The 25940-nt window shown below is 42.3% G+C and overlaps 2 protein-coding genes across 2 annotated transcripts; both read left to right on the plus strand.

Annotated features, from left to right (window-relative positions):
* Positions 1-1107: 1107 nt before the first annotated feature.
* Positions 1108-15526, plus strand: pdcd4a (programmed cell death 4a). Its single transcript, XM_079159356.1, has 11 exons — positions 1108-1559; positions 7645-7947; positions 8379-8476; positions 10081-10194; positions 10393-10614; positions 10706-10803; positions 11157-11271; positions 12879-12986; positions 13826-13936; positions 14071-14210; positions 14566-15526. The coding sequence occupies exons 1-11, from the start codon at positions 1514-1516 to the stop codon at positions 14615-14617; spliced, it is 1407 nt and encodes a 468-aa protein (XP_079015482.1). The 5' UTR covers positions 1108-1513; the 3' UTR covers positions 14618-15526.
* Positions 15527-17106: 1580 nt separating this feature from the next.
* Positions 17107-24542, plus strand: mogs (mannosyl-oligosaccharide glucosidase). Its single transcript, XM_079159040.1, has 5 exons — positions 17107-17169; positions 17821-18184; positions 19538-19761; positions 19873-20066; positions 21042-24542. Exons 2-5 carry the CDS (start codon positions 17836-17838, stop codon positions 22810-22812), a joined length of 2538 nt encoding a protein of 845 aa, XP_079015166.1. The 5' UTR covers positions 17107-17169; positions 17821-17835; the 3' UTR covers positions 22813-24542.
* Positions 24543-25940: the final 1398 nt, after the last annotated feature.

Raw genomic sequence — 25940 nt, forward strand, 5'->3', positions numbered from 1 at the left:
GCATCAGTGATGACAAATACAACATGCGGTAGGAGAATATCAGCAGTCTTTTGTTGTCAAACATGCTTGAAATATATCAACCACTGCCATATGCTTTGACAAAACCCGTCCGTTCGCATTGTTCCTCTCACTCCAATGAGATGAGCAGAGCAGAAAAAGTCCAAGAATTTACTGTCCTGCTAGAAGTATTAGCCGAAATATTATCATCAAGGCTGCATTGCCGAACAGGCAAAGTGGGTAACTGCCCTGGGCCTTCCTAACCATAGGAGGGCTACAATGAGGCCTAAATTACCATTTTTACTCCATAATTATTATAAGCCTGGTATGTTTTTGTGTGTTAACTGTCATGGGACTTTTCTTAGGCAGATGAAAAAAGGAGCCAGTGGCCCACATTTACAGGACTTGGTTAGAAACAGATAGTTTGCTGTTAAATACCAAGGGCACCTAAATGCTGATCGGCCATCATCAAACTTAGCTGCACGTGTTTTCAGCTCCATCTGGTGGTGTGGATTTGGATGACAAAAATACTTCTATAAAGATGATAAGGTTTTTGCCAAGTTTACCTTTATTACTCCCTTAAAATTAAGCAGAAACCATTTTTATACTTTATACCATTTTTAGACATGCGACATTTAGAAGTCCCCAACCAGATAGAAATTAGGAACATCTCAAACCCCTAAGCTCGAACTATTTAGTGTATAAAACAAATACGATTTGCAAACGCCTAATGTAAGATAAAGCCAACAAACACACATCCAGTAGCAATAGTCTTTGCAGCAATTCAATAGTTCTTGAACAGACTGTACTTAAATGTTATGTCTAAGGTCATAAACTGGCATTTATTAAGTCAAACTTAAACTAATACTATGTATTTACATACTTGTGTTAATGCTTGTCCTTCTAATAACATAGCAAACGAGCTTTACATGTGGGGGACATATTTTTATCCAGCGTTTTTTTTAAACACAGTTAATGGACATGAGACGTGTTGTTCCCGTCCTGCTCTGTGATTGGTCAGAGACGACCAGCACCCACCCCCTCTACTGACCACTCCCCATCCGAGTTTTGTTCACGTGACCTTGCTCCGTTCGCTCTTGCAAAGTTAAAAACAGACTTTGTTTATCTTGCAGGTTGTTTGCTGAAATGCTCTCCGACTCGTTAACCTACTTTCCTTTCCACGCACAGCGTTATTGACTCGCCTCAGCCGTAAACGCTGAGAAGAGTACGAAACCCTCACTCCTCATTTATATAGCATTTCCTCTCTTTTGTAATTCAATTTAATTATTTTTTTTTTGTGTGTTTTCTGCCATTGATCCCGTGCTGCACGAAAAATAGGCGACTGGACTCGCGATTTTTCACTCCAGCACGTGTCATTTTTCAAAAGACTGTTCAAATACCTTGCTCTGCAGACGTTTGTCTGCTGATTTTTTTTGGGGGGGGCAATTTGTGGCAGCTGAAGCTCGACAGGAGAAGCTCACCGTGAGGATTTCTAATCGAGCATTTGGAGAGCGCCATGGCGACCGAAGTGGATACGTGGTCCTCCGCTCCAAAAGTCGACGGTGAGTTAATGAACTCGGCCCCACTTTGTGTCGCGTGCATCGGTGCAGAGTGTCACCGAGCAGCCGAGGGCCTGCTGGCGTCCTCTCCCAGGTCTATTGTCCCTGCATGGGATGGGCTGCAACGCCATGCTCCACCATGTGCTCCGTCACAGACACTTGCAACGTGCATTGGTGCAACAATCACTGCGCACGGACGCATATTTGCACGTACAACCGAACTGATTTTGTAATTGTTGTTCTTTTTATGCTTTGTTGTGGTGTTTGTTGTTGGACTGCTTTTACATTTAACCCTTTCACGTTTCTGATTGGACGAGCCCATAACGCTCACTTCCGCTTTGACAAGTCGTTGTTTGCACACACTGGCGCAGCCTGCTGAGTGTATTTTTATACACAGACTTCTCTTCGATGTTCTAGTACGGTGTTAAACAAGAGTGCGCATGAGTAAGATTGAGCTGTCTTGCTTCCTGCTTTTTTTTAAATTTCCTCGATCGTGCATTTGTAAGATGTTATGCTTCCTCTATCACCTACTTGTGTGTCAACACTTTGTGTGTTAGCCAGTGTATTTTAACGGTTATTTAGACCCATATAACGTTACACGCCCCTTTTTATGCATGGTGTTGTATATTGTCCGTTTCGTCATGTGCAAATACAAAAACAGGAAGCAACGTTGAATCGAACGATCCTTTCAGCGCGATTAAATAATGATTTCTCAATCAAACGCGCGTCCCTTAAACGCACCAGGTCTGAATAACGATATAATAATCAGACGGTGGCTTTCTTTGAATGAGATTTGATCCCATGGTACCCTGGATTGATTTCCTCGCTCAGCCTGGCGATGACGTCGACATGTATAGCCTACTATAAGAGCCAATAGAGCCTTACATAAGCGCTCTCTCGTTGTGTATTTAGAGGTTACATAAGTAGTACAAATGTATTGTTAGCCCCGCGAGATCAGCGGTGATGTATCAAACTGATAGTTCACAGACCTGTGTGAGTGGCATTTAAACGCAAACATTAATACCGTGGTTTGTGTTGTCAGACGCATTCACATCAGGTTACACGGAGGTAAGACAAAGTGCGTTTGAGACACCGCGTGGTTTGTTAAACGGGGGTGTGTGTGTGTGTGTGTGTGTGTAAAAGCAGCCTGTGCTATGGTGCACAGATGGACTTGTCTGCGTGGACGTTGTCCGTCTTTTCTCAAGGATGGTCTGCCACGCTTGATTGAGCAGCCTCTGTTGATGAGGTGGTCACACACGCTGTCAAAGACTCTATTGTCTGTGCTGTGGGGGGTGGGGGAGGCGAAAACAACTCTATACATTGTGGGTCAACAGTATGATAAATATGTAAACCGTACATTGTATAGCACACATGTCTTTTCAAACATGGATCTTCCCCAAAATCATCACGCTTTACAGACATCTGTTTTTGGGTCATTTGATTACAGTTTATTATGCATTGATTATTCATAAGAAGCCAGAGCCTAAAGCAATGTGTAAAATTACTAGCATGGCCGCCAGCCGAAAACTCCAAAGTACTTGATTTAAAAAAAATATTAAATATCTCTAAAAAGCAAGCCTCTCATTGGATTTCTCTTTTAGATCTAAAACCATCATCTATGTTGAGTGTGAGAGTTCCTGAGTAGTTTTACAGAATGATAACTTCTCTTTTGGTGACATAAACGCAACACATAACAATACAGCTGAAAGCTTAATAGTCATTACACACAGTGGCCCAGTGATACTTAGTTTACGCCGGCACGGGCCGGATTTGGGTGCCATGTTGCCCGTCGACCATTTTCTAATTTACTATAAAAAATAAATGGATTTACTATGTGAACTTTTTTTGTACTTGAGTTGTAAATGAGGTGCCAGAGTGCCTAGAACAGCATAAAGACTATTGGAGCTTGTTTATAAATTTTTTTTAAATTTAAGTCAGTTAATAAATCATTTATTCTGAAAAGGAAAAATTTCAAAGAGCGATAATGTTCATATATTTTTATCTTATAAATTAACTTATAAAAGTTTTTTTTAATTGGTCCTGGCCTCCTGTCATTTTGCAAAAGTGTCCGCCAGTCAAGTCGAGTGTCCCTGCAGTTGCCTGTGCAACGAGTCGACATCCCGCCATGAATATTTGTGTTGGAGTTCTGAAGTTTTGCCACGGTGCGGCTATGTACAGGAGACTGAAATGCTTTTGTTTGTCATTAGAAGCAAAATCCTCTTGCTATTGTGTTTTTTAGGGAGGGTGCATTTAGATAAATAAACTCTGAAATTAGATCGGACAATTAGACTAGATTCTATTTATGTCAATGAACTAAGCGACCTGTACATTTTCGCCACAAATAACCTGTTTACAGGTCTGTGCTGTGAGAAGAGCCCTTCAGAGCTGCAGATTTTAAATCCTGTGTCGAGCCCCACCCGTGAGAGCATTTCCACACCTCCTTGTGTAAATACATGCAGTTACAAACTCCTTAGAATAATCCCACTGCCATATATGTCAAGCCAGATCTCCTCGTGGCCTGCTGAGTACACATGTTATCGTCTTGCCCGCTCCTCTTTTGTTAACCCTTCTCCCTCACATGCATTCATGAAAACATGTTTGCACACAGCGCCTCAGTTTGGAAACTGAGCAAACCGTAAAGTAGTGCTTTACTTTACATGAGTGGAAATGATTGTCTGTCTGATTTGTATAAAACAACAACAACCCAGCATGTTATCAGCCTCTTAGCCGTTTATCTTAGTAGCTCTAATCTTCTCTATGTACCTCCCCGTGCGCTTTATCTGTGTTAACGCTCTGCAGCTGTTACATGGGGTGACTCTAGAAGCACAGTCAGCAAAACGGCACACGTTTCCATTTAATGAAGTGCACATTGCTGCATTGATAAAATAAGTTGTAAACGTCTTTAACGAGTGGCAACCCTTGTACTTGTATTTGTGGAGCATGTGCGGCCAGTTCCCAGTTTACAGTGTCACTGTTGTACATTAGCATTAATCAGCGTTAGGCGCACGCATTTAGGGCGATGTGTCTCAAACATGTTTTCAAGTAAAGCTCTGTCATAGTCTCCTTAAATGAAATGACAGTTAAAGCTCAGGACGTCCCCGCCCTTTTCTCCTCCTCCAACAGATAATCCCCACAAGTCCATATACAGTGGAGCGGTTGTCTACTGTCTCCTATATCATTTAGCAGATGCTTGCTTTATGTGTCTCTGTACATGGATAGACAGAGAAAGATCTTTATTTAACCAGGATGTTCAACTGAGATTGAGAAAACTTTGGTCAAAGTTTTGACTGAATCTAAATCCAAACACTTTGTGAGTTTGTTGAGGATTTTGAGAAGTAGACATGCAATACAAATCTGTGTCATCTGCAGTCTTTAAAGATCCCCTCAAGACTTTCTTTCAGACATGTGAATACAACTCTCCTCTTCATTGTAAATTCCAGAATTTGTGGAAAATGCAAATGTTGCTATCATTACAAGTTTGCCTGCTGCACCCAGTTGATGTTGAATATCTTAGCTCATATGTACACGCCTCAATCTTAGATTTAATGCGAGCACAGATACACTTTCCCCTTCCAGCAGACCAAACGCTGCACAAACAAGTGCAACTGGTTAAAAATGCTGCTGTATTTGACAGACCCCCCCCCCCCCCCCCCCCCCCCACAAAAAAATACATTACTGCGTACTTACAGTTATGAAATCTAGGACTGTCCCTCAGAAGGAATTTGCTCCACTGACCCCCTCATTCGTAAAACCCTGCTACTGTATGGAGACCATAACACCTTAACGCTGCTGTTCATGTTCAGAGGCCCTTGGCTGTTCTGCATCTGGCTGTGTGTTAAGGAACTGGTAAAATGTGGGGGCGGTTTTGAAAGCCATTATGACACTGTTCTGTGGTTTGGTCTTCATTTTGTTGAGTGAGTTTGTTGCTGCAGCTTTATGAGACCAATCGTGACGCGCAGACTTTTTTAGAACTTTTAAGACAAGAACTTCTTCAGCAGTTGCAGTCTGTGTCACACAGGCACATGATCCCTGCAGAGGTAAAAAAAACAAAAACAAAACTTTGTTAGCTTGGCTGCTTTATGTGCTGCTTGTTTTGCAACTCTCGCCTTGGCAAACTGCTCTTTTCCAATTGGCCGGTCATGTATATGGCACGCTGCCATTGGCTAGTTTTTCCTGCACTGGCAGGCCCTGTGGCCTATATGAGGCAAGGAGAGGGAACAGGAGGAGGAGGAGGAGGAGGAGGAGGAGGAGACACATGGTCTGCTGTTTACAGACTTTGAAGGCCATGGGTGTGGTGCTGCGTTTTACTGCAACAAGTTAATTCACGGAGGTGACCTGCTTCATGCAAAGGTGCTTCCTTTCATTTGTTATTCACGCTCCAAGTCAAACATCTGAGACCTGTTGAATAATAAATATTTTTTTACTAAACCATTTGGTGCTTTTGCAGCACACAGACTGCAGCTGCGTCTTAAGATTGTTAGTTTTATCTGTGGCTTGGACAGTTTCCCCTCTCCCTCTCTCTGTGTGTGTGTGTGTGTGTGTGTGTGTGTGTGTGTGTGTGTGTGTTCCACATGTCCTGTAATCTACAGGGCCATAACTCCTCTTACTGCCATTTGGGCACATGCATAAGCACTGCAAGTATTCATTACACTCTCAGACATTCTTCCTCCTCCTGCTTTCCTTCTCTCCTACTGCTTGGTCATGTGACCAGTCATGGACCCAACCATGCCATATGTAGTCACGTCCTGGCTGCAGGAATAATGGAACTAAAAGTGGTGTCAGCATTTCTCCAGCATGTGCTCCACTTTGCTCCCTCCCTCCTCCCATGCCTGCGGGAACACTCCAGTCCCACATGATGATGATGATGTTGTTGTTGTTGTTGTTGTTGTTGTTGTCTCAGTACCTACAAGAAGCAACCTGGGCAGATATTTTGTTACAATATACAGTATTTTCAGTACACTCACTATAGAATAGTATATGCAGTTCCTTGACACTAAATGTCACACCTAAACTTAGCGGCAGCTGCTGACAGCTGCCGCTAAGACAACGCGAGTATGTGCTGCCATTCTCGTGTTTAATGTTTAGGGCCTTCTTGTTTGGCTTAATGTGTGCTTAAAACATGGCTCTGGCATATGGAGGTGGCTGTAGCAAACACAGGCAGAAGGCATTGTTTTCAAGCCCTAAGCCGTTATTGCTGCGGTGTAAAGGTGTTGTGCAGTGTTCGAAATGCACTTGATATGATCTGTAATGTGTTGCAGCGTAGATAAGCCTGAGACAAACACCATCAGCAAGTTAACCATAAACATGTCTGACTATTGCGAGCCGTTTGGTGCAAACCAACTCCTCGAGTCATGTTTCTTCATGTACAGCAACAAAATGCAGAGCATTACCGTGTCTTTTCACCACAATGGCAGCAATGTGTTGGCAGACATTAACCGTGTTATGTGTGCAGGCAGTCTTGGTTTTTTGTCTCAAAGCTCCAACAGTTTTATTATTATTATTTTTACTACAGTTGTAAAAATGGCATGCGTCTGAAATAAATGTACCAATGTAAATACGATTTAATTATTATTGAGATTATTAGTATTCTATTGTTTGTACTAATCTATAATAGAATAGATTCACATATTATTACTCAATATCCCATCAGGATTTCCTTACTTGTGTGGTTTACATGTTTTCTAATATGTTTTGTTTCTGGGACTCGTGTCGCTCTAGTGAAATTAAAGATATAGATGCACGCTACATGGCAAACACTATGTGTACTCCTTAAACCCATACATACGGTTGAATGTATTACAGCCTATATTCTTCTGGAGAGGCTTTCCACAAGAGTTTGGAAACTGGCTGCAGGAACTGATGACAAGTTCTGTCCTATTGTGTGAACATTGTCATAAAGAGTCTTCCCCAAACATTTGCTGCCGTGTCCAAATTTGAGCTATATCGTACATTTTGCTAGTGTCCAATGATGTCAAATTAAATGTCTTTATGGCAGTATAATGGCAAAATTCCGTTGCAGTATTTGTTACAGTCCCGTTGAAAATCCAAACGGTATTATTAAGCAATTGTTCCATTTTTCTGATCACAGGGGTGTTCTCTTTCGACGACAACCTGGCAGAGGCTAACCATCCCTACAGCGTTGACGATGACTTGCTGAATGAGGCGGAGGTGAACGGCAACTGGACTCCTCAGGAGAAAGCGCTCCACGAGGCTCGACTCAAAGCCAAAGCCAAGCGCCGCCTGCGCAAGTCCTCGTCGCGCAACTCCACCAGCGAGTCCTTCTCGGAGTCGGGAGAATTGTCAGGAACTGACCCGCACAGTCCAAAGGGCAAAGTCAACACCAATGACCGCAAGTCCAGGACGGGTAAAGGCAGAGGCCTGCCAAAAAAAGGTACATTTGAGCTACTCTGGTGTATGCAGCTTTCTGCTTCTGTTTTTTTGGGAAGCTGGCACAGCCTTTTTTACAGTAACTGGGAAGAGAACATCTATGGACACTGTGTCCGGAGAAGGACGCTGTCTATATCCTGAGAAAGTTCACCTTTGTAGCGAGAGCTTAATACATGGGCTTACTTTGTTTTCTTGTTGACCAGTTGACAACAACTACATTGATTAGTATATTTCTAGACTCTGCTCATGAAGTTGTGACAATTTCTGGTGACTGTGATTCGTGCACATGTACTGATTGTTGTTGACAACAGCAATTAGTTTAGTTGGAAATGTTGCATGACCTGCTTTTCAATCCCTGCACCAAATGTGTTTGTGGCCATGGCTTTTTTTCCCCACAATCACATTGGTGAACATGCCTTTATGGTTTGTATGCAGGTGGAGCAGGTGGTAAAGGAGTTTGGGGGGCTGCTGGGATGGTTTATGAAGATGAGGAGCCTGATCTGCGGGACCCCAACTACGATGAGTCTGCTCAGGTGAGGGGGTGCAGCAGACATGGACTGTTAATAATATGCATATTTCTTTGAAAGAGTTGAGACTCAAACAAAAAACATAGGTGTTTAAAGAGATGAGAGGAGAGAGAGACCGATGAGAAATAACGTGTGTGCCAATAGTCTTATAAATCCCCACTAAGCTGTCTGTGAGTATAATACTTCCGCTGTGGAAGTTGATCCTTTATTTTCTAAATGTTTCTATCACCTGACCGTCAGCAGTCTGTACATACTCTGAACTGTGTATGCCACTGATGAAAGAGCATCACCAGCAGAGGTTGGTTTATCACAGTTGTTGTTGTGTCCGACCTGTTGTGCGGAGCAGCTTTTTGTTCCAAAGAGGCCCATCGATCAAAGCTGACACCTTTTATTTCTTGTGTCAAACAAACGTGCTGATGTTGAAGGGCTGCTGCTGAAACCCACTAAATATAAAAGAGGCGTTGCTCTGTAAACAAGATAATGAATCAAACTCTTTTGATAGCTTGTAATACCTTGGACGGCATGTGATAAAAGATTTATTGTAACTTATTATTATTAAACTGTTGGAAAAATGTATCTGCTCACATGAATGTTTCGTCCCGGTGGCTCCGTCTCAGCTCAACAGTATTTTTTAATCTTTAACCCCATTATCAAGCAAACAGTCTGTGTAGCGCTGCTGAAGGCCGAGTTTGTTTGTCTCCTGTAGAGGTCAGGCTGACTGAATGCAGAGTGGGAATGGAGCTAGTGTCAAATAGTTGATATCGGTTTTGGGAAGTACACAGGACATGTGCAGACTGTGCCCTTTTGAATCCGACTGAGGGGATCACCTGATGCTTGAGAATGCTCCCTTGACTCACCTTTTGATCAAATCTTGGTTAAAGTATCATTGGCCTCCATGTTGAGACAAGAGATGTTGCATTCAGGTTCAGTCTTTAGCCTGTACTTGGCCATAAATTATTGTTTTGGTTCTCTCCCATCACCTCCTGCAGTCAACAATCACACACCATGAGCAGGAAACAGGAACGTGAATAAGCGTTTTTGACTGTTTGTTACAGCCCTTCTTTATACTGATATTGGTTTTCTTGTTAAATAAACTTGGGCTTGAGGTCAAGACAATTGAGTAATTATTTGTTATGCTGTTGGACTTAAAATTGGAGCCAGCTTTTCCCTTAAAAAACAAAAGTAGTTATTCTCCTGATACAGTTTGTAGGAACTTTTTGTTTTACCCCCAATGTCTTTGCTAAGATTATCATTTCATAAATACTTCCATTGTTCTCCAGGCTAATCAAAACATCACCTGTAAGGTTGGTTGGACCAGTTTTGACCGACATTCTTGGCATTTGCTAAAGCTAACGTTGAGATGAGAGGGAGAAGTTTGTTATATCATAACAGAAGAACAGAGAGGCGACAGATGACACCTTTCAAAAGAAATCTTAGTAATATTGATCTGAAATTATTAAGCCATGTTATAACTTTTCAGACTTGGATTGCACATGGATTTAAAACCTTGATAGTGTAAACGTATAGGTGTACTCGACAGCTCGTGATAATGACTGGGCATACGTGTGTGTGTATATGGATGGACTGACAATGGGTTTGTTCTTGCACAGGGGGACACAGTTTATGCGACCGTTGTGCCTGAGGTAGATGAGAAGGAACTGGAAAAGATGGTCAACCCAATTGTACGGGAGTACTTTGAACATGGAGACGCCAAAGAGGTCCAGGTAAATGATTTCAAATGAAGCGTTTCCTCTTCCTTTCACTAAATGCATGCAGACCAGGAATGAGCGAGTTTAGAGAATTGATCGATGGATGAAGAAAGTAATGGAGGGCTTGTGTGCACAGATCATTAGATCACTTAACAGTACTGGTTATAGGCTGTAGTATCTTAAATTGTCTTATTTGTCCTTCCTGCCTATCAGATGTTGCTGAAAGGGCTCAACCTGGGCCAACATAAGTTCGAGTTCTCCTCCCTGGCCGTGTCACTGTCCCTGGAAGGCAAAGCCAGCCACAGAGAGCTGACCTCCCGCCTGCTGTCTGATCTGTCGGGCAAGATGCTGTCACAAAGTGAAATGGCCCGCGCCTTTGACAAGATCCTCAAGGAGCTGCCAGACCTGATACTGGATACACCGGAGGCTCCGCAGGTAGACCAAATATTGCTGAACCTATTGGACTACTAAAATATGTGATGTGGAGATGCATTCTGATGTGGTTTTTTCTTCTGATGTGTCACAGATGTTGGGCCAGTTTGTAGCCCGAGCCATAGCAGACCACGTCCTCCCCATGTCGTTCCTGGACTGTTACAAGGGAAAAGTGGACTGTGACTATGCCAGGTAAGCTGAGACGAGTGCAATTTAAAATCAACCTTGTTTGCAACAGTTATATTTAAAAGAAATCTTTAATTTTACCGCAACTTGAGCAAAAAGCTGGTTACAGATGCAACTAAAACTTTCCTCTTCCCTGTGTTGGGAAAAGCTTCTACTTTTCATGTTTTATGAGGAGCAGATGTCCTCCTCCTATCAAATAATGTTTAAATGGAATAAAACATTGGTGTTGTGGTGTTATCTTGGCTATTTTGGAGCTTCGTGCTAAATTGGGTAACTCACTCTAGCTTATAAATAAAAAAACTAGACTTTATGTACGCCTATTTATGTGCAGATAATATTTTGGTGTTTTCCTTTTTCAGAGTGGCTTTAGACCGTGCCGAAGTGCTGCTGACCATGAAGAGGGAGATGGTTCGTCTCGATAATGTGTGGGGCGTGGGTGGAGGCCTGAGACCTGTCAAACACCTCGTCAAAGAGGTAAGAAAAAAACCCACCGTTAAACCGATAAGTCACCTTCTTGTTTCCATATTCAAAATTATTTTTATTCATGATCCATAGCACTGAGGTCAGAGTGTTTGTATTGACAAGCACTGCTTATTTATTCACATTACGTAAGGTAAACAGAAGGCAGACATGCATGCTGGTTAGAGAGCCACAGGCCAACCCTCTGCTATGTTGCTGTGTCAGCAGAGGCCTTTTCTCCTCCGAAAAGTGAGAATTGCAAAAACAAGGGCACAGGAGAGGAGGGGCGGACACGGATACACACCCTAGCCTTTAACCGAACAGACTTGACACACACACAAACACACACAGTGTTCATGCACACATTTGCACCCCACGAGTGCTGTCGGCTTTGTCTTCGTTTACAATTATTGTTCTATGATCTGGAATTTCTGGAATTATTTGTGCCGATGTGGGTGTGTGGATAGTGTGGGAGTTTGTTCACATCTTGTAAACTGTAGGTTATGCAACATGTTAAGTGATGTTTAGAAATGTGCGAGTTGTCGGTCAGTGTGTTCTCAGTCATACAGCATTGTGTAAGCCTCAGTAGCCCTCAGAGCCTCAGGCTGTCCAGTTTTGATTTCCTGCCTGGTTGTGCAGCTTCAGGGGAACACACTGGGCTGCAGGAGGCAAAAGGCCTCTTTCGCTCGCTGCTCTCACTTTTTTCCGAGTCACTCTATTGTTGTGCTCTTACTTGCAGCCTCTCATTTTCTACGGCCTCTTCTCTGTCACTGCCCTGCCTGTCCACGTTAACACCCCCCCCCCCCCCCCATATTGTTTTTTTTCCCCCCAGATGTTTGGATGACCACACATTCCCCCAGCTCAGTGAATTAGACCCAGAATTGACTTGTAGCTTTGACGTTTTTTTTACTGGTTGCATCCGTCGCGCTCCTCTTAAATCTCAAGTGGTATGCCTAATTGGTCCATAAATAGTTTTAAAGCAAAATGGTTCATGTGTTATGAGTGACATAACAAATGAATACTAACAAATAAAGGAGAGAATAAAAGATTCAAGCACAGCTCCAAAAGAAACATTCATCTTTTTCAAGAAGACTGAAGTGTGCTGAGTTTTATTTCCCAAGGAAGTCAGGTTATTGCTAAAATACACACACACACACACACACACACACACACACACACACACACACACACACACACACACACACACACACACACACACACACACACACACACACACACACACACACACACACAGACACACAGAGCGCTCTTTGTACAGGACTTAAGCTCTCTTAAGTCTTGTGAATTATTTTTCTCTATCCAGGGTGTGTTGAATCAAATACAGGTTTGCCCTAGATTAAACCCAGTTACCTGCACTTAAACATGGACAATCTCGCATAATTAGCACAATATTTCTACATCTCTAAACCATCAATATTCATGCCTCAGTCATCGCTCTGTTGCTCTGGTTTTCTCTTTTTAACAGACAGTCTGTCCGTCCTTTAGTCTCTTCACAATAAATTCCAAAGGATATTTATTATGTTCAGCTAGCTTTTATAGGCAAAACAAACAACCCTCTTCATTTTTTCATTTGTGTGTGCTCGTTTGTGTCTTTGTTCCAGATGAACCTCCTGCTCAAGGAGTACCTGATATCAGGAGACGTGTCCGAGGCAGAGCACTGTCTGCGGGACCTGGAAGTCCCACACTTCCACCATGAGCTGGTCTATGAGGTATCAAAGACTTGATTTTATTGTGTCAGTTTTGGTTTGGTTTTTATTCTGTCATCACACACTTTTCCACATATTCACCAAGAAAACAAACAAACAAACAAAAGCTTTCTCCATGTTCTCCCCACATCATGATAATAAGACACAGGTTAAAGTCTCTTACTGGTTAGTGACTGTCATTTCTGTTGTCTGCCAAGTACTGTGCGTGCGTGCGTGCGCGTCTCATTTGTACTGCATGTATTAACAGAGCTCAGCCCAAATTGATCAATCCAAAATAGAACGGCACATTGCATAACACAGAACGGTCTATCCTCCATACAAATGTAATTGCTTCGTGATTATTTACAGGGTGTAGCTGTTTTATTATGCAGTGTTTTTAAAAAAAGTAAAGGCAATAAACTGAGTGGCATAATAAAAACGTGTGATTGTGTGTTGGTTCCAAACGGCCGATCAAGTTTTCAATATTTTTTTTTTTTCTGGCAGTTGTGTAGAAAGTACACGGTGTACTGTTGCAGAGCCTGGTGGAATTTGTTCTACACATGCAGCACATTCAGAAAGGATTCACCCAGCTGGACTTTTTCAGAGTTTCATTATCTACAAATAACCACAAATTAAATGTATTTTTGTTAAAATATGTTTGTTAAATGTTTAAATCTGGCACCTTCTCTTTTCTTGTGTATAAACTAATGTAAAATGGCAAACACTGCCACCGTGTGGTTAAACGTGCATAATGCACATCTGTATTGATCATTGACTTATTATTTATTAGGTGATAGACATTAGATGGCAGCAGAATACTCTTTCTTACACATTCTATATGTTATATCATCATTTGTTTTCAGGCTGTCGTGATGGTGCTGGAGTCTAAAGGTGACACTGCCAGTCATGTGATGATAAAGCTGCTGCAGTCCTTCTGGAAAACAGGCCTCATCACTGTGGATCAGATGAACAGGGTCAGTGCCTTGCGTTTAGTTTTTTTTGTATAATTTTCTTTATTAAGGACATGATTTGCATATCGGCTGAAAATTCATGTGCGTTTCACCTTGTAGTCATACTATCCATTTTATATGCTGCTTCTTCCATGTAGGGTTTCCAGCGTGTCTATGATGAGCTCCCAGAAATCAACCTTGATGTGCCACATGCCCACTCTATCATGGAGACCTTTGTGGACCTCTGCTACAAGGAGGCCGTCATCACCAAACAGCTGATGGATGCATGTCCCGCCAGGTGAGTTGGCCATTCATCACCACTTTAAAATATTGTTTTATTTTCATATCTCCATAATGAAATCATTCCTAATGGCTGGTTTTTATTTTATGTTTGTGTTATTGTCAACAAATATCATGAAAGTAAGAAAACCCCAAAGTGTTTGTTTAATGAGTAATTATGTCACTCAGTACAATAGTGTGGCTCATTGATCTGGTTGGGTTTTTAAGTTTTTGAACAACAATGTAGCTCTATGGTACAGAGAAATAACCTATATCGAGCTTTGACAACACAGAGATACTTGTTATTGGGATCAATTCATTTGGGTTTTTTTGGGTCACTAACATGTTTCTCTAAACTCTCTTTCTTCCACCAGAGGACGAAAGCGTTTTGTGAGCGAGGGAGATGGAGGGGTAATAAAGAACTAATCCACAAGAGGAAGAGCAGCAGCTGCAGCAGGAAGAGGAGGAGGAGGAGGAGGAGGGGTGGTGTCTACAGGTTGTTGGACCCAGATTCCGCTCCAGCATGTCTTCCTCTGAAACCAGGCATGCTGGCAGTCTTAAGTTTCCTTGTTCCTCCCCCAATAATGTTGTCATTACACAAACCAGCATTGACGTTTGGTGAAAGTAGACAGAAGCGTTGAGTTCCATTCATCTTGTTAATCACTGTTTTGGACATTTTCTTTTTGTAAGAAAATTCTTTATTTTTTGGGTTGATGCACCCCTCTTTCCTCAGTCTTTGTACCTGTTTCTCAAGAAGAGTTTGAGTCAGAGCTGCAGAAAGACAGGTGGACAGGCAGGGGGGGATGTGGGAGATGAATTTGGGTGTTTTGTCTCTGGCTTTGCTTCACCTGTTGCCATGTCTCTATTTTTTTTTTCCATGTAAAGTGCTAGAAATGAAAAAAAAAGCACTTAGAAGACAGCTGATACTGTACAGTCGGTGAGCACTTGGTAATTTAGCTCAACAACAAAGATTTTACTTTTTTCTCCTGCCACAAATGATTTGAAATGTGTTCAAGGACATTGTGCTTTGTACCATCTGGTTTAAGTGGTTCTATCGAGTTTTTATGAACAGGAGTTTTTTCTTCTTTTTTTTCTTGCATCTTGGGTCCCTCAGACCCAAATGTTCACTTTATTAAGCAAAGCAGTCAAAGCAAGATGTGTTTGGTGGTTATTTGAAACTTGCATTAGGGCAAATATACGTTGGAAGCTCTTTTCTCAAAAAATAAAAGAAATTGGGGTTAATGTGTGTTTAAAAAAAGAAAGGGGAAAAAAAAAAAGTAAAAAGATTGAACAAGCATTATTTTGAGCACTCTGATGGTGCTTGCAATAAATAAATCTACAGCTCACATGGTCAGAAATGGATTCCGGACAGGTAACCTGATGATACCCTAGAGAGCAGAATTACTCGTTTACCTGTCTGACACATCTGTGCAATGGCAACCTCAGCTTATCTTGGAAGACTGTGTTAAAGGCATATTCAGATATGCATATTCTTTTCTGCCACTGTTTGTAACAGTTTTTCATGTTGACGAATGTTGAAGATGTGGCTAAGAAATATATTTCATTCATTAAAAAGCAACAAAATTAAGTTTCTGTATTTCTTTTTTTGTGGTTATGCCAGCGGTGTTGATGAATAACCAGGAGTAAGTGATTTGGCAAGTGTAGTAGAGATGTACATCAATCCCCTTTGCTGATCAGTCAGTTGTGATCCTTAATGTATATTTCACCCTTGTCTTGTACTTGTACCTTCTCTGTAAGTCTCAATGATTAATGATCAAAGCAGGTGTAAATATGTTAATCTGTAACCGAGAAGCAGTTTAAGGCCAACGCTTGGATTTTTTTTCCTCTGACCCTTGACCCCATTTATGGTACATCTACGATAACTGGCCATGGGTCATAACAGTTTTATTATGCTTATAGTGTAAATAAGTGGTCGAGGGAAATTTGGAAACTGGTGTACTTCACAGGACACTCATTCTGGCATGTGGCTGATTCTGGCATGTGTCAAATAGATGCTATGATTGTTAATGTTTTTTTTATTCTATCCAATCATCTTTGTACTAGTGAGCTATTTGAACTATTTATCTCAGCAAACTGTTCACAACACACCTCTACATTAGGACTTAATTTGATAAATTTAAATTCAATTACATATTTCCCTCTACAATGTTGTACTTGCATGTTTTTTTTTCTACTTGTCTATAGTATATTATTCAGTCCTTTAGTTGATGAGCAAGTGACAGGGTAATTGATAACTTCACACACAAATACACTGGAGTACACGTTAGTGGTCAATTGTATGCATGGAAGAAGGTCTCGATGAGTCATCAAATCTTAAACGTGAATAAGGTTGATTACTACATGCATAAATAAAAACAAACAAGCTTATCTTATTGTGATGAAAATTCAGAAACAGTTTTACACAAATATATGTTTTTAAATAAATGTAGTTATGTTGGCAATTTTTTTTCTTATAAATGTAAATTCAACAATAGAAAATCTAATTTTGTGGTTTTCTTGAAGGATGTTGTATACATTATATACAACTACTTTCTAATTCGGCAAAAAAAAGGCTGCATGTTTTATAATACTCGTGTGTAGTGTGATTTACTCCTGGCTCTTTTGTTATTGTTCGGTTTGTATACTATCCCCTCTATACCGCGTGTATAGTATTTAATAAAAAAGTACACGTCAGTGAAAACGAGTGATATTTTTGTTTCCTAGAATGGTGAAGGCATGACCCGCCCTACTCTGCTCTGATTGGCTTAACCCTCTGTATCCTAACCAATTTCACGCCTCTTGCCAAAACCTAACCAATCCAACCTAGAGCCTACGAAGAGAACAGGTATTAGCCAATCAGAGGCAGAGAAGGGCGGGTCGTGATGTTGCCAAAGAAAAAAGAAAAGAATTGGCAACCAGGAAGTGGCTAGTAAGCTAGCAACGTAGAATGAGCAGCTGAGACTCTGGTACTTTGACAGGTTAGTATCCATTTACTCAATGAACATCAAGCTAAAAAGGTTGACCTTCGCCGTATTTTCTATTTGCTTACCATTTAAAGCCACTTTATATTGCCACAACCGGTCGGTTTCGCTAAAAAGGAACGTTAGCATGACTAACGAGTAGCGTGCAACCCTGCAGGCAACGTATTGCCGGGGCGGAGTGGCGATTTACCAACTGCATGCGTTCTGGTTAAAACGGGTGTGGGTGATTACTACTTAACGTTAATTAAATTGGAAACACGTTGCACAGAAGCAGAGTGTAATTAGCACCTGTCCCGCCATCATACACCTTGCAATGTTAACCTGACAGCTGGCCTGCGATGACGTGAACTTAACGTACGTTACAGCTCATACTAACAACAGGAACGATGAGAACGAGGTTATTATTGTTATGATAGCGGCCAGATTCTATATTGTACAAGTACAACAAGCCCGCACACAAGGAAGTCATATTTATTTATGCATTATTATTTCTCTATAAAGGGCAAAAGCACATATCAGTTTGTGGCTTGGATAAGTGCACAAGAAAGCTTGATGCAGACCTTCAGCTCCCTCCCAGTTTTTAATTGACTCTGCCACACACAAAGTTAGACTATTAAATAAAACTATCTTCCTCCCTGTTGTCTCCAGCTTCAGAAGGGCAGGATGGGTCGGCAGAGGAAGAGGGTGGTGACCGGTGAAGCTGTTCCCCTTCTGCGGAAAGACGAGAAGCCCCCTGCATTTCACCGAAAAGAGAAGAAAAAGAAAGTTGATATTGGCAAAGTCTTCATCAACATCTCCATTGGCCTCGGCATATTCAGCCTGGTCTGGTTCTTTTACGCCCTCCACATGCGATCAAGCCTGGCCAAGCGGGTGGTGACCCTGCACCCGTCCCCTCCTGTCCTGGATGCCAACAGCAGCAGTGCCAAGGTCTCTGCCGAGAGGTTCTGGGGCTCATACAGGCCTCAGGTCTACTTCGGCATGAAAACCAGGAGTCCCAAGTCCATCGTGGCAGGTAGGCTGACACGTTCAGTGTCGAGCTGAAGCTGTGCCGGTTATGTTTGATTTAGTTAAGCAGGAGAATCCTTTTTGAGAATAATAATCTTTTTTTAGCCGGCCAAGAACACATAGTTACAGACAGAAAAAAGGTACATTTAAAAACATTGTCTTCAGGAGTCTGCTCCTAATTTGTGGTGGAAGAGTTAAAGGGAAAATCAAAACCAACGTAACATTTTTGTTAAATATGTAAAGATCAGATATGAAAACGTTGTTCACTCAGATTAATATGAAAACATACGTTTAATTAAACCCGACTGATGCTGCTGTGCAATACACTGAGCTTCATTTAACATTCTAGCAGAGTTCCTTCAGTTTCTAAAGATAATAAATATATCAGGTAGAATATCTGGGAAATTTACATAAAACAAAGCATCAACTTTAATCCAGAGCTCCTTCATGTTATGGAATGGTGAAGCTATAAAAAAAAAAAACATGGTGTCTTCTGGGGGACCTGGATGTTAAGGGTACCACTATAATACCCAAATCCCCGACAATGTTTAATGCGTTTGTGTGTATATGTACTGTATATGTATGTATATATGTATGTATATTTGTATAAGTACGTATTTGTATATATAACTATATATGTTTATATGTATATAGCTATATATGTATATATATATATATATATATGTATGTATGTATGTATGTATGTATGTATGTATGTATGTATGTATGTATGTATGTATGTATGTATGTATGTATGTATGTATATATATATACATACATACATACATACATACATACATACATACATACATACATACATACATACATACATACATAGACAGTTTTCTCTTGTTGATGCTGTCTTTATCTTCATATCCACAGTAGAATCATGTCTCAAATCATAGGCACACTGCAGTCTGTTTTCGGGTGGATTTTCCCTTTTTAATATTAAATTGTTTGCTCTCACAAAAACATTTGCTTCGTAGCGCTAATCAAATCTTCAATGTTTAATTGCACTAGATCGGGGAAATGGTGGGAAACGAGCCCAGGCACTTGACAAATTCAAGTATATTTTGGCTTCCGTTCCTAGAGCTGTTTACCCGGTCAGTCAATTTGGACGACCAACATTGTTTATTGGGTAACAGCATAAAGTGGGCTACATTTGCCAATATTGAGTACCAACACTTAGTTCAGCACTGCTGTTCCCAAAACCCAGTTGGCCGGTAACTTGCTGCATGTATCCAGTGAGTTTTGTGACTTACCTTTTTTCTGTGAGACAGTTGTTTTCCAAATGAAATATTTGTGCGTCCTCTGTGGTGTACAATACAACCAAATAACTTCCATCGTTATGTCTCCCCAGGGATGATGTGGATGCGTCAGTTTGCCGACATGGATGTAAACCTGAGGCACATCTGTGAGCAAGGGGATCGTTTGCAAGGCTATGGCTGGGTGATGCACGATGGGCTCACCTTCGGCGTCCAGGAAATCCGCGACAACGACTTCACACTGACGACAGAGTTTGTGAAGAGGATGGGAGGGGCTCACGGAGGAGACTGGACATGGAGGGTCACCGCTAAACAGCACGTGAGTACTGACTGTTTATTCAGGCTTTTGAGCAGATGTTCCCAAACGTGACCCAAAATGAAACATGTCTATTGTTGTGATAATTGTAGGCTTTTTGTCTTTACCCACCAGAGCTCGGCCCCTCAAGCGCCAGTCATCTCCCTGATGTTTTACACAGCAGCGGACACCCAGGGCTCCCTGGAGGCCCACGTTGAGGATAGAAACCGCCTCGCATCCATCACTGGTTTCTCAGAGGAGCTAGGAAACTTTAAGATCACCTTCCGGAAGCCAGTTACCGGGGAATTATCCAGTGCCAAATATGCAAGGTACGTGCATAAATACAGGAGTGAATGGTTAAGTCAGCAGCAGTTTGAAAAGAGAGTGATCGTGGACAAGGCAGCTGGAGGAAGCATACTATAGAATCACTGCCACTGCTCAGTTTGGGGGTTATCACCTGCAACAATTGGTTGCAGAAGGGAGAAGACGTCATATAGCAGAGCTGAACAGTGGACATTTAAGCTGCATGTGAGGAAAAGATGCTTAACAAAAAATAGCACTATTTGAATGACCCTGAAATCTGTAAGTCTGTTGGACCTCCCCTGAGTCCAAGTATCAGTCCTCTGATCATACTCGGTAGTAATGTCCTGTTGTTAGTGACCCTACATAACGACGTTGGTAAAAAACCCGACCACTAGATGGCAGCAAAAGCAGGATTTTCAGCTTTGTTTCATCAATTTGTTAATCGAAGAACACACTGGAGGAATTAGGTTTTCTTAATTCTGAAGGTTTTTTGAACGTGCTGATAAACATTATAGCAGATATATGTTAAATGTACCTTCTGAAAAGCAGCTCCTTTCCATAAGGACTCTTTTAGCTTTTTGTGAAATGGAACAACTGTCGTTTAATTAGTGAAGAAAGAAGGGTAATGTGCACCGTTTCAGTATTTCTTTGTACCGAGTGGATCAGGACTCTTCAAACTTTGATGAGGGCTAGAGAAGACCAGCATAGCAAAATATAAAGGTACAGTATGCACTGATAGGAATGATACAAATTGTTTGCATTTTAGCTTATTGTAGAAAGATGGTTGTTGAACTATATGTGGGGTTTAACATGGTCACTTAACCTCACCAGTACATTTTTTTTTGGGACTCAGGTTATGACACAGTGTGCTTAGGGATCACTAACATAGCTAGTGCAGTTGAGATAGACAACTTTAAAGATGATGTGATGGCTTTGATTTCATATAATTTTAAAAGACAATAAATAAACTCAATATTAACAACAGTTTCTTTTCTTTCCAGCTACAACTATCTTCAGACTGTCTCTCCTGGCTTGGAGAAGCTGACCGACATTGTGAAGCAAAGTCTGAACCGTAGGTTTATCTACAGCGCTCCTTCTGGTGAGAAAAGGCATTACATAGCCGTAGACACCTACAAGCCACCCCACCACCAAAGCCAACAGAAACCCGCCGACACGCGGAAAGAGAGTGACTTCGTGGTTCACCAGGTGACCGTCCAGACGCCATTCCAGATGGAAGTTCTGTTCGAGTCCGGGAGCTTCCACAGCCGTCCCAACCAGCTCGTGGGCTCAGTCATGACTCAGGAGCTGGAGAGGAGGAAAGCCGAGTTCGACTCAAAGTTCGAGAAGACTTTTGGCCTCGAAAGCAAAGGTTTTAGCCAGGCACACGTTAAGTTTGGCAAGGCAGCGCTCAGCAACATGTTGGGTGGAATGGGCTACTTCTATGGCCAGTCTGTGGTACAGTCAGCCTACAATGAGTACCCGCTCCTGTACCCAGAAGGCGCTTTGTTCACCGCCGTACCATCGCGCTCTTTCTTTCCGAGAGGGTTCCTTTGGGACGAGGGCTTTCACCAGCTGCTGTTGAGCAAGTGGGATCCCCATGTGACGAGGGAGGCGATTGCCCACTGGATAGACCTGATGAATATGGAGGGCTGGATCCCACGCGAGCAGATCCTGGGAGACGAGGCTCGCAGTAAAGTCCCAGCTGAGTTTGTGGTTCAGCGCAACGAGAACGCCAACCCGCCGACACTTTTCTTAGCTCTTCAGGAGCTTGTCGAACAGCTCTCGTCAAATCCAGAGAAGCCGGCATCTCGACCGACCTTGCCTTTCCTTCGGCGGCTTTTCCCCCGACTGAAAACTTGGTTCGAATGGTACAACACCACACAGACGGGGCCTCTACCAAACTCCTACCGCTGGCGTGGGCGCGACAAGGACACAAATCTTTTCCTCAATCCCAAGACCTTGACTTCTGGGCTGGACGACTACCCCCGGGCCTCTCATCCGTCAGCAGATGAGCGCCATGTAGATTTACACTGCTGGATGGCGTTGTCCTCCGGCATCATGGCAAGTGTGGCTCGGCTTCTCGGCGAGCCCCATCACGATTATGAGCTGTCCCACCAGGTGCTCTGTGACAACGACCTACTGAATGAGCTGCACTGGTCAGATCAGCTTCGTGCTTTCAGTGACTTTGGCAACCACACCCAGGCTGTGTCCCTGCAGCAGGAGAAGGTGTACGTGCCTCCCGGACAACCTCGTCACCAGTTCCCCGTGGCGCGCCTCGTGCGCGCCGTCCGCCGGGCCCCCAAGATGCAGTACGTTAACGCTTTGGGTTACGTTAGCTTGTTTCCTTTCTTGCTGCACATTCTTACACCGGATTCACCCAAACTAGAACACATCTTCCGTGACATGAGAGACTCCAATAAGCTGTGGACACCCTACGGCCTGCGTTCAATTTCTAAAGCCGATCCAATGTACATGAAGCGAAACACGGAGCACGACGCCCCCTACTGGAGGGGCCCGATATGGATTAACATCAACTACTTGGCAGTCCGAGCCCTGCACCACTACAGCAACACGGAAGGGCCGCACCAAGAGAAGGCAGCTGCTCTTTACGAGGAACTCAGGACTAACATCGTCAATAATGTTTATAGACAGTATGTTGAAACAGGGTATATCTGGGAACAGTACAATGACGGCACTGGTAGGGGCCAAGGAAGCCACCCCTTCACCGGCTGGTCGGCCCTGACAGTATTAATGATGGCTGAGCAGTACTGATGAACTTCATGTCATGTTTTCTAAGATACTGGCCTTCATCTGTCTGGATGTGATTGAAACCTCATCATGATCAGGTGTAAACGGGTCTCGTCTAGTTGATGAAACTCGACAAACTGTAATTATAAGATCCGGCTGAAAAATAGGCATTTATGATCACATTTCCACACTTAACCATTAATTAAAATAACAGGTTTCACAATGTCAAACGAGTTTAAGTGCAGGTACCCTGTCTTTACTTTATGTGTAGCCAAGCCCTGCCTATAGTGCTTGGGTTATATACTCAAGATGCATTAAGGAAACACTTCAAAGGAACATTCGCCACCTTTTTTTTATGTGGACTTCCAATCAGTGCTGATGGTAAAAGTACTCCATTTAAATAAATTCCCCAGTGTGTGCCCCGGTTTTCCCTACGTCTGATGAATAAACTCACAAACGTTGATGAAGAAAATATTCTTTCAAATAAACCAAAAAAATACAACCGGATACCTTCTGAAGTTTCTCTTTTACACCGAACTAAGACGAGCTTAATTGGCTTGTTAACTCATCGTAAAACACACTTTATTTAAACAAAATAGCAACAAAATATCTCACCAAACATGTCTGGGTTGGTCTTTCCACTGTCCAACAATCAGCCACTGATTTGGTCAAAATAAATCCTTAATTCACAGAGTTAGATGTGAAAATATGCCGACTCTTTAAGCTGGTCCCCCCCCCCCCCCCCCCACTGTGTCTCTGCCTCTCCGGCTGTCCGATGTAGCGGCTCGTTGGCGGCCCTCACTCCTTCCACCATTAAATCCCGAAGAAGGTCTCCAGCACACCTCTGTCTGAGGGAGGAGGGAAACTTTCATGCATTTAAACGCGCACACAGCTCGGTCTCTCTGACTGCCCACGCTGACATTCATTACAGCAGAATGATTCCGTTTCTGTTGGCATCGGAGGGCAATTTGAGCAAAGGCACCACCAGTCGGTGTTTGTTCTCGGCAGCTCAGATTCTGGAACGATCCCCGCCGGCCTCATCCTCCCCGCTGCAGCTGCAGCCTGGAACTGCCTCTCTCCCGCTGAACACGCCGGAATATCGGAATCGGTCAAAGAACGCTGTAGAATCGTCAACGCAAAAATGTGCACTGTAAATGATTCTCATCCGTAACATCCTCTGATCTCCATGTTTTCACTTTTAGAAACGTAACACAAGCGTCAAGAAGAGAGTAGCACTCTGTAGTTCTTCTGTATACCAAGCGCTTCATACCGAAGACCAACTGCACACTATACACCTAATTTGGAGAGGTCCTTTTTAATGAGGTCATATGCCACATGCAACTTCATTGCTTCACATGGTAACTTTTTGATAAGGAAAATCATGACGGCTCTTAAATACGCAGGAAACCGCAGGTCCACCTCTCTCAGGGAGGGTCCATGCTTCCACAGCGTGTGTGTGATGCTGCATAAGAACAACTTTTATTAGATTTCTCTCTCTGGGAAAATGATTGAGAGCCATTATTCTCTATTGTGCCATCTCTCTTTAAATCCTCTTGTCATAGTGATTGGTCATTTTGATATGTCATTGTTTGATCACAGTCTTTTAAATATACAGTGTCGCTCAACATTTTTAAAACGTCTGCTTCTAAAAGCAGCCATGTTTTGTACACAGCCTGTGGTTTGACTGGCAGGGAATACAACATTGACTGTGACATTGGTTTGTTTTGTTAAAAACAATAAACGGTTTGAATAATTTCCTTTTGTCATACTGTACTTTTTTTGGTAATGTTGGTGCAAATGATTTAATGAATCTAAGCAGATAGCTACAATCTCTGCTTGAAATGCAATAGACCAGAAAGGAACCCTCTACCTGACCTGTCCTCCCCTTTATAACTTGCAGCTCGGAGCCTAACGCACCTTTACACGGGGCTCTGGTGATTGGTGGTTATTCGATCTCAACTCGTGAGTTGCTGTGGATAAAGGTGTCAGCTGAGTCTGTAATCCTTTGCAAACACAATCAATGAATCTTTGTCCTTAATTAACTTAATATATAACATCTGTGTCTAGAACTGCATTTTAAATTCATGTTACAGTACATGCATGTGTGATTAATGCAGTCAACACGGGTAGGATTTGAACGTGTTCACATTTTATATTTTGGATAGTAAGTATAATCTTGGATTAATAAAGTTGCTCTTATTGCCGGTAGTTGAAATCCCATCGCAGGCCCCTTCTCCTTTATTTTTCAAATCTTTCTAACGCTCCCCAAAAATGCCTAGGGATGCATACTACCCCAAAATGCCAATAAGCTTTAGATCTAAGAGTTGTAATATTTAATGAACGTTTAACAGTATAGTGGAGAGCCAAGGTATGTTGTCTTCATACCCAATGTACAGCTTTAACAGCAGGGATTTCATTGATTTGCCTGCAGTATTCCTAAGTAGACAAAATTGAGACCCACCTCCAGTTCCAGCTATAGACATAAACTCTCCCCATTTTGCATGCAATGTAAAGTATTGACATTACGTGATATTTCATTCAGCTTGCAAGTCAATTATTCCTCACCTGTTCTGTAAAGATGTCAGCCTTCCTGTCAGTCAAAGCAGACGGCTGCTGTGACCTTAAGTACAGCAGCCCTGTCCTCTTTCTTTTGTCAGATGGCACATTCGAAGGCTTCGAGCTGACGTCAATCTGCTTCTTTACATGGTTTCCATGGAGCACAGTTGCTGTGTGGTCCTGGTGTTTAATTAGCTAAAATAAAAAGGCATAGAGAGTATATAGATGGCAAATTCCTTTCGCTCCTTGACATGTGCTGGCATAGATTCGCACACCAGGGCATACAGTGGCAATGTTCTTATTAATACTTTGACACCAAATATAAAACATAGCGACTGGGAGCACTGGTACGGGTTCTCTCTGTCTGTTTACATGACCGCTGGGTTCCAACCTCGAGACTTTTATGAATCCTTTGAATGGGTTAGATGTGCAGTTATATAGTTGATGGCTTAGCATGGTGCATTAAGGTTCCATGGATAAAAATAGCACCTCCATCAGTTAACAGAACAGCAGATAGGCTGTGAAGCCAAAGATCGGTAGCTTCACTACATTTATTGGAAGCTGCAGTATTTCTATTCAGGATTCACGATAGATAC

Source organism: Pholis gunnellus (genome assembly GCF_910591455.1).
Source record: "Pholis gunnellus genome assembly, chromosome: 5".
NCBI classification, from domain to species: Eukaryota; Metazoa; Chordata; class Actinopteri; order Perciformes; family Pholidae; genus Pholis; species Pholis gunnellus.

Coding starts and splice junctions, on each gene's coding strand:
- pdcd4a (XM_079159356.1), top strand. CDS start 1,514: ATGGCGACCGAAGTGGATACGTGGTCCTCCGCTCCAAAAGTCGACG. Junction 10,804..11,156: donor GTGGACTGTGACTATGCCAG/GTAAGCTGAGAC, acceptor TTCCTTTTTCAG/AGTGGCTTTAGACCGTGCCG. Junction 12,987..13,825: donor ACCATGAGCTGGTCTATGAG/GTATCAAAGACT, acceptor ATTTGTTTTCAG/GCTGTCGTGATGGTGCTGGA.
- mogs (XM_079159040.1), top strand. CDS start 17,836: ATGGGTCGGCAGAGGAAGAGGGTGGTGACCGGTGAAGCTGTTCCCCTT. Junction 19,762..19,872: donor GGGTCACCGCTAAACAGCAC/GTGAGTACTGAC, acceptor TTTACCCACCAG/AGCTCGGCCCCTCAAGCGCC. Junction 20,067..21,041: donor TCCAGTGCCAAATATGCAAG/GTACGTGCATAA, acceptor TTTTCTTTCCAG/CTACAACTATCTTCAGACTG.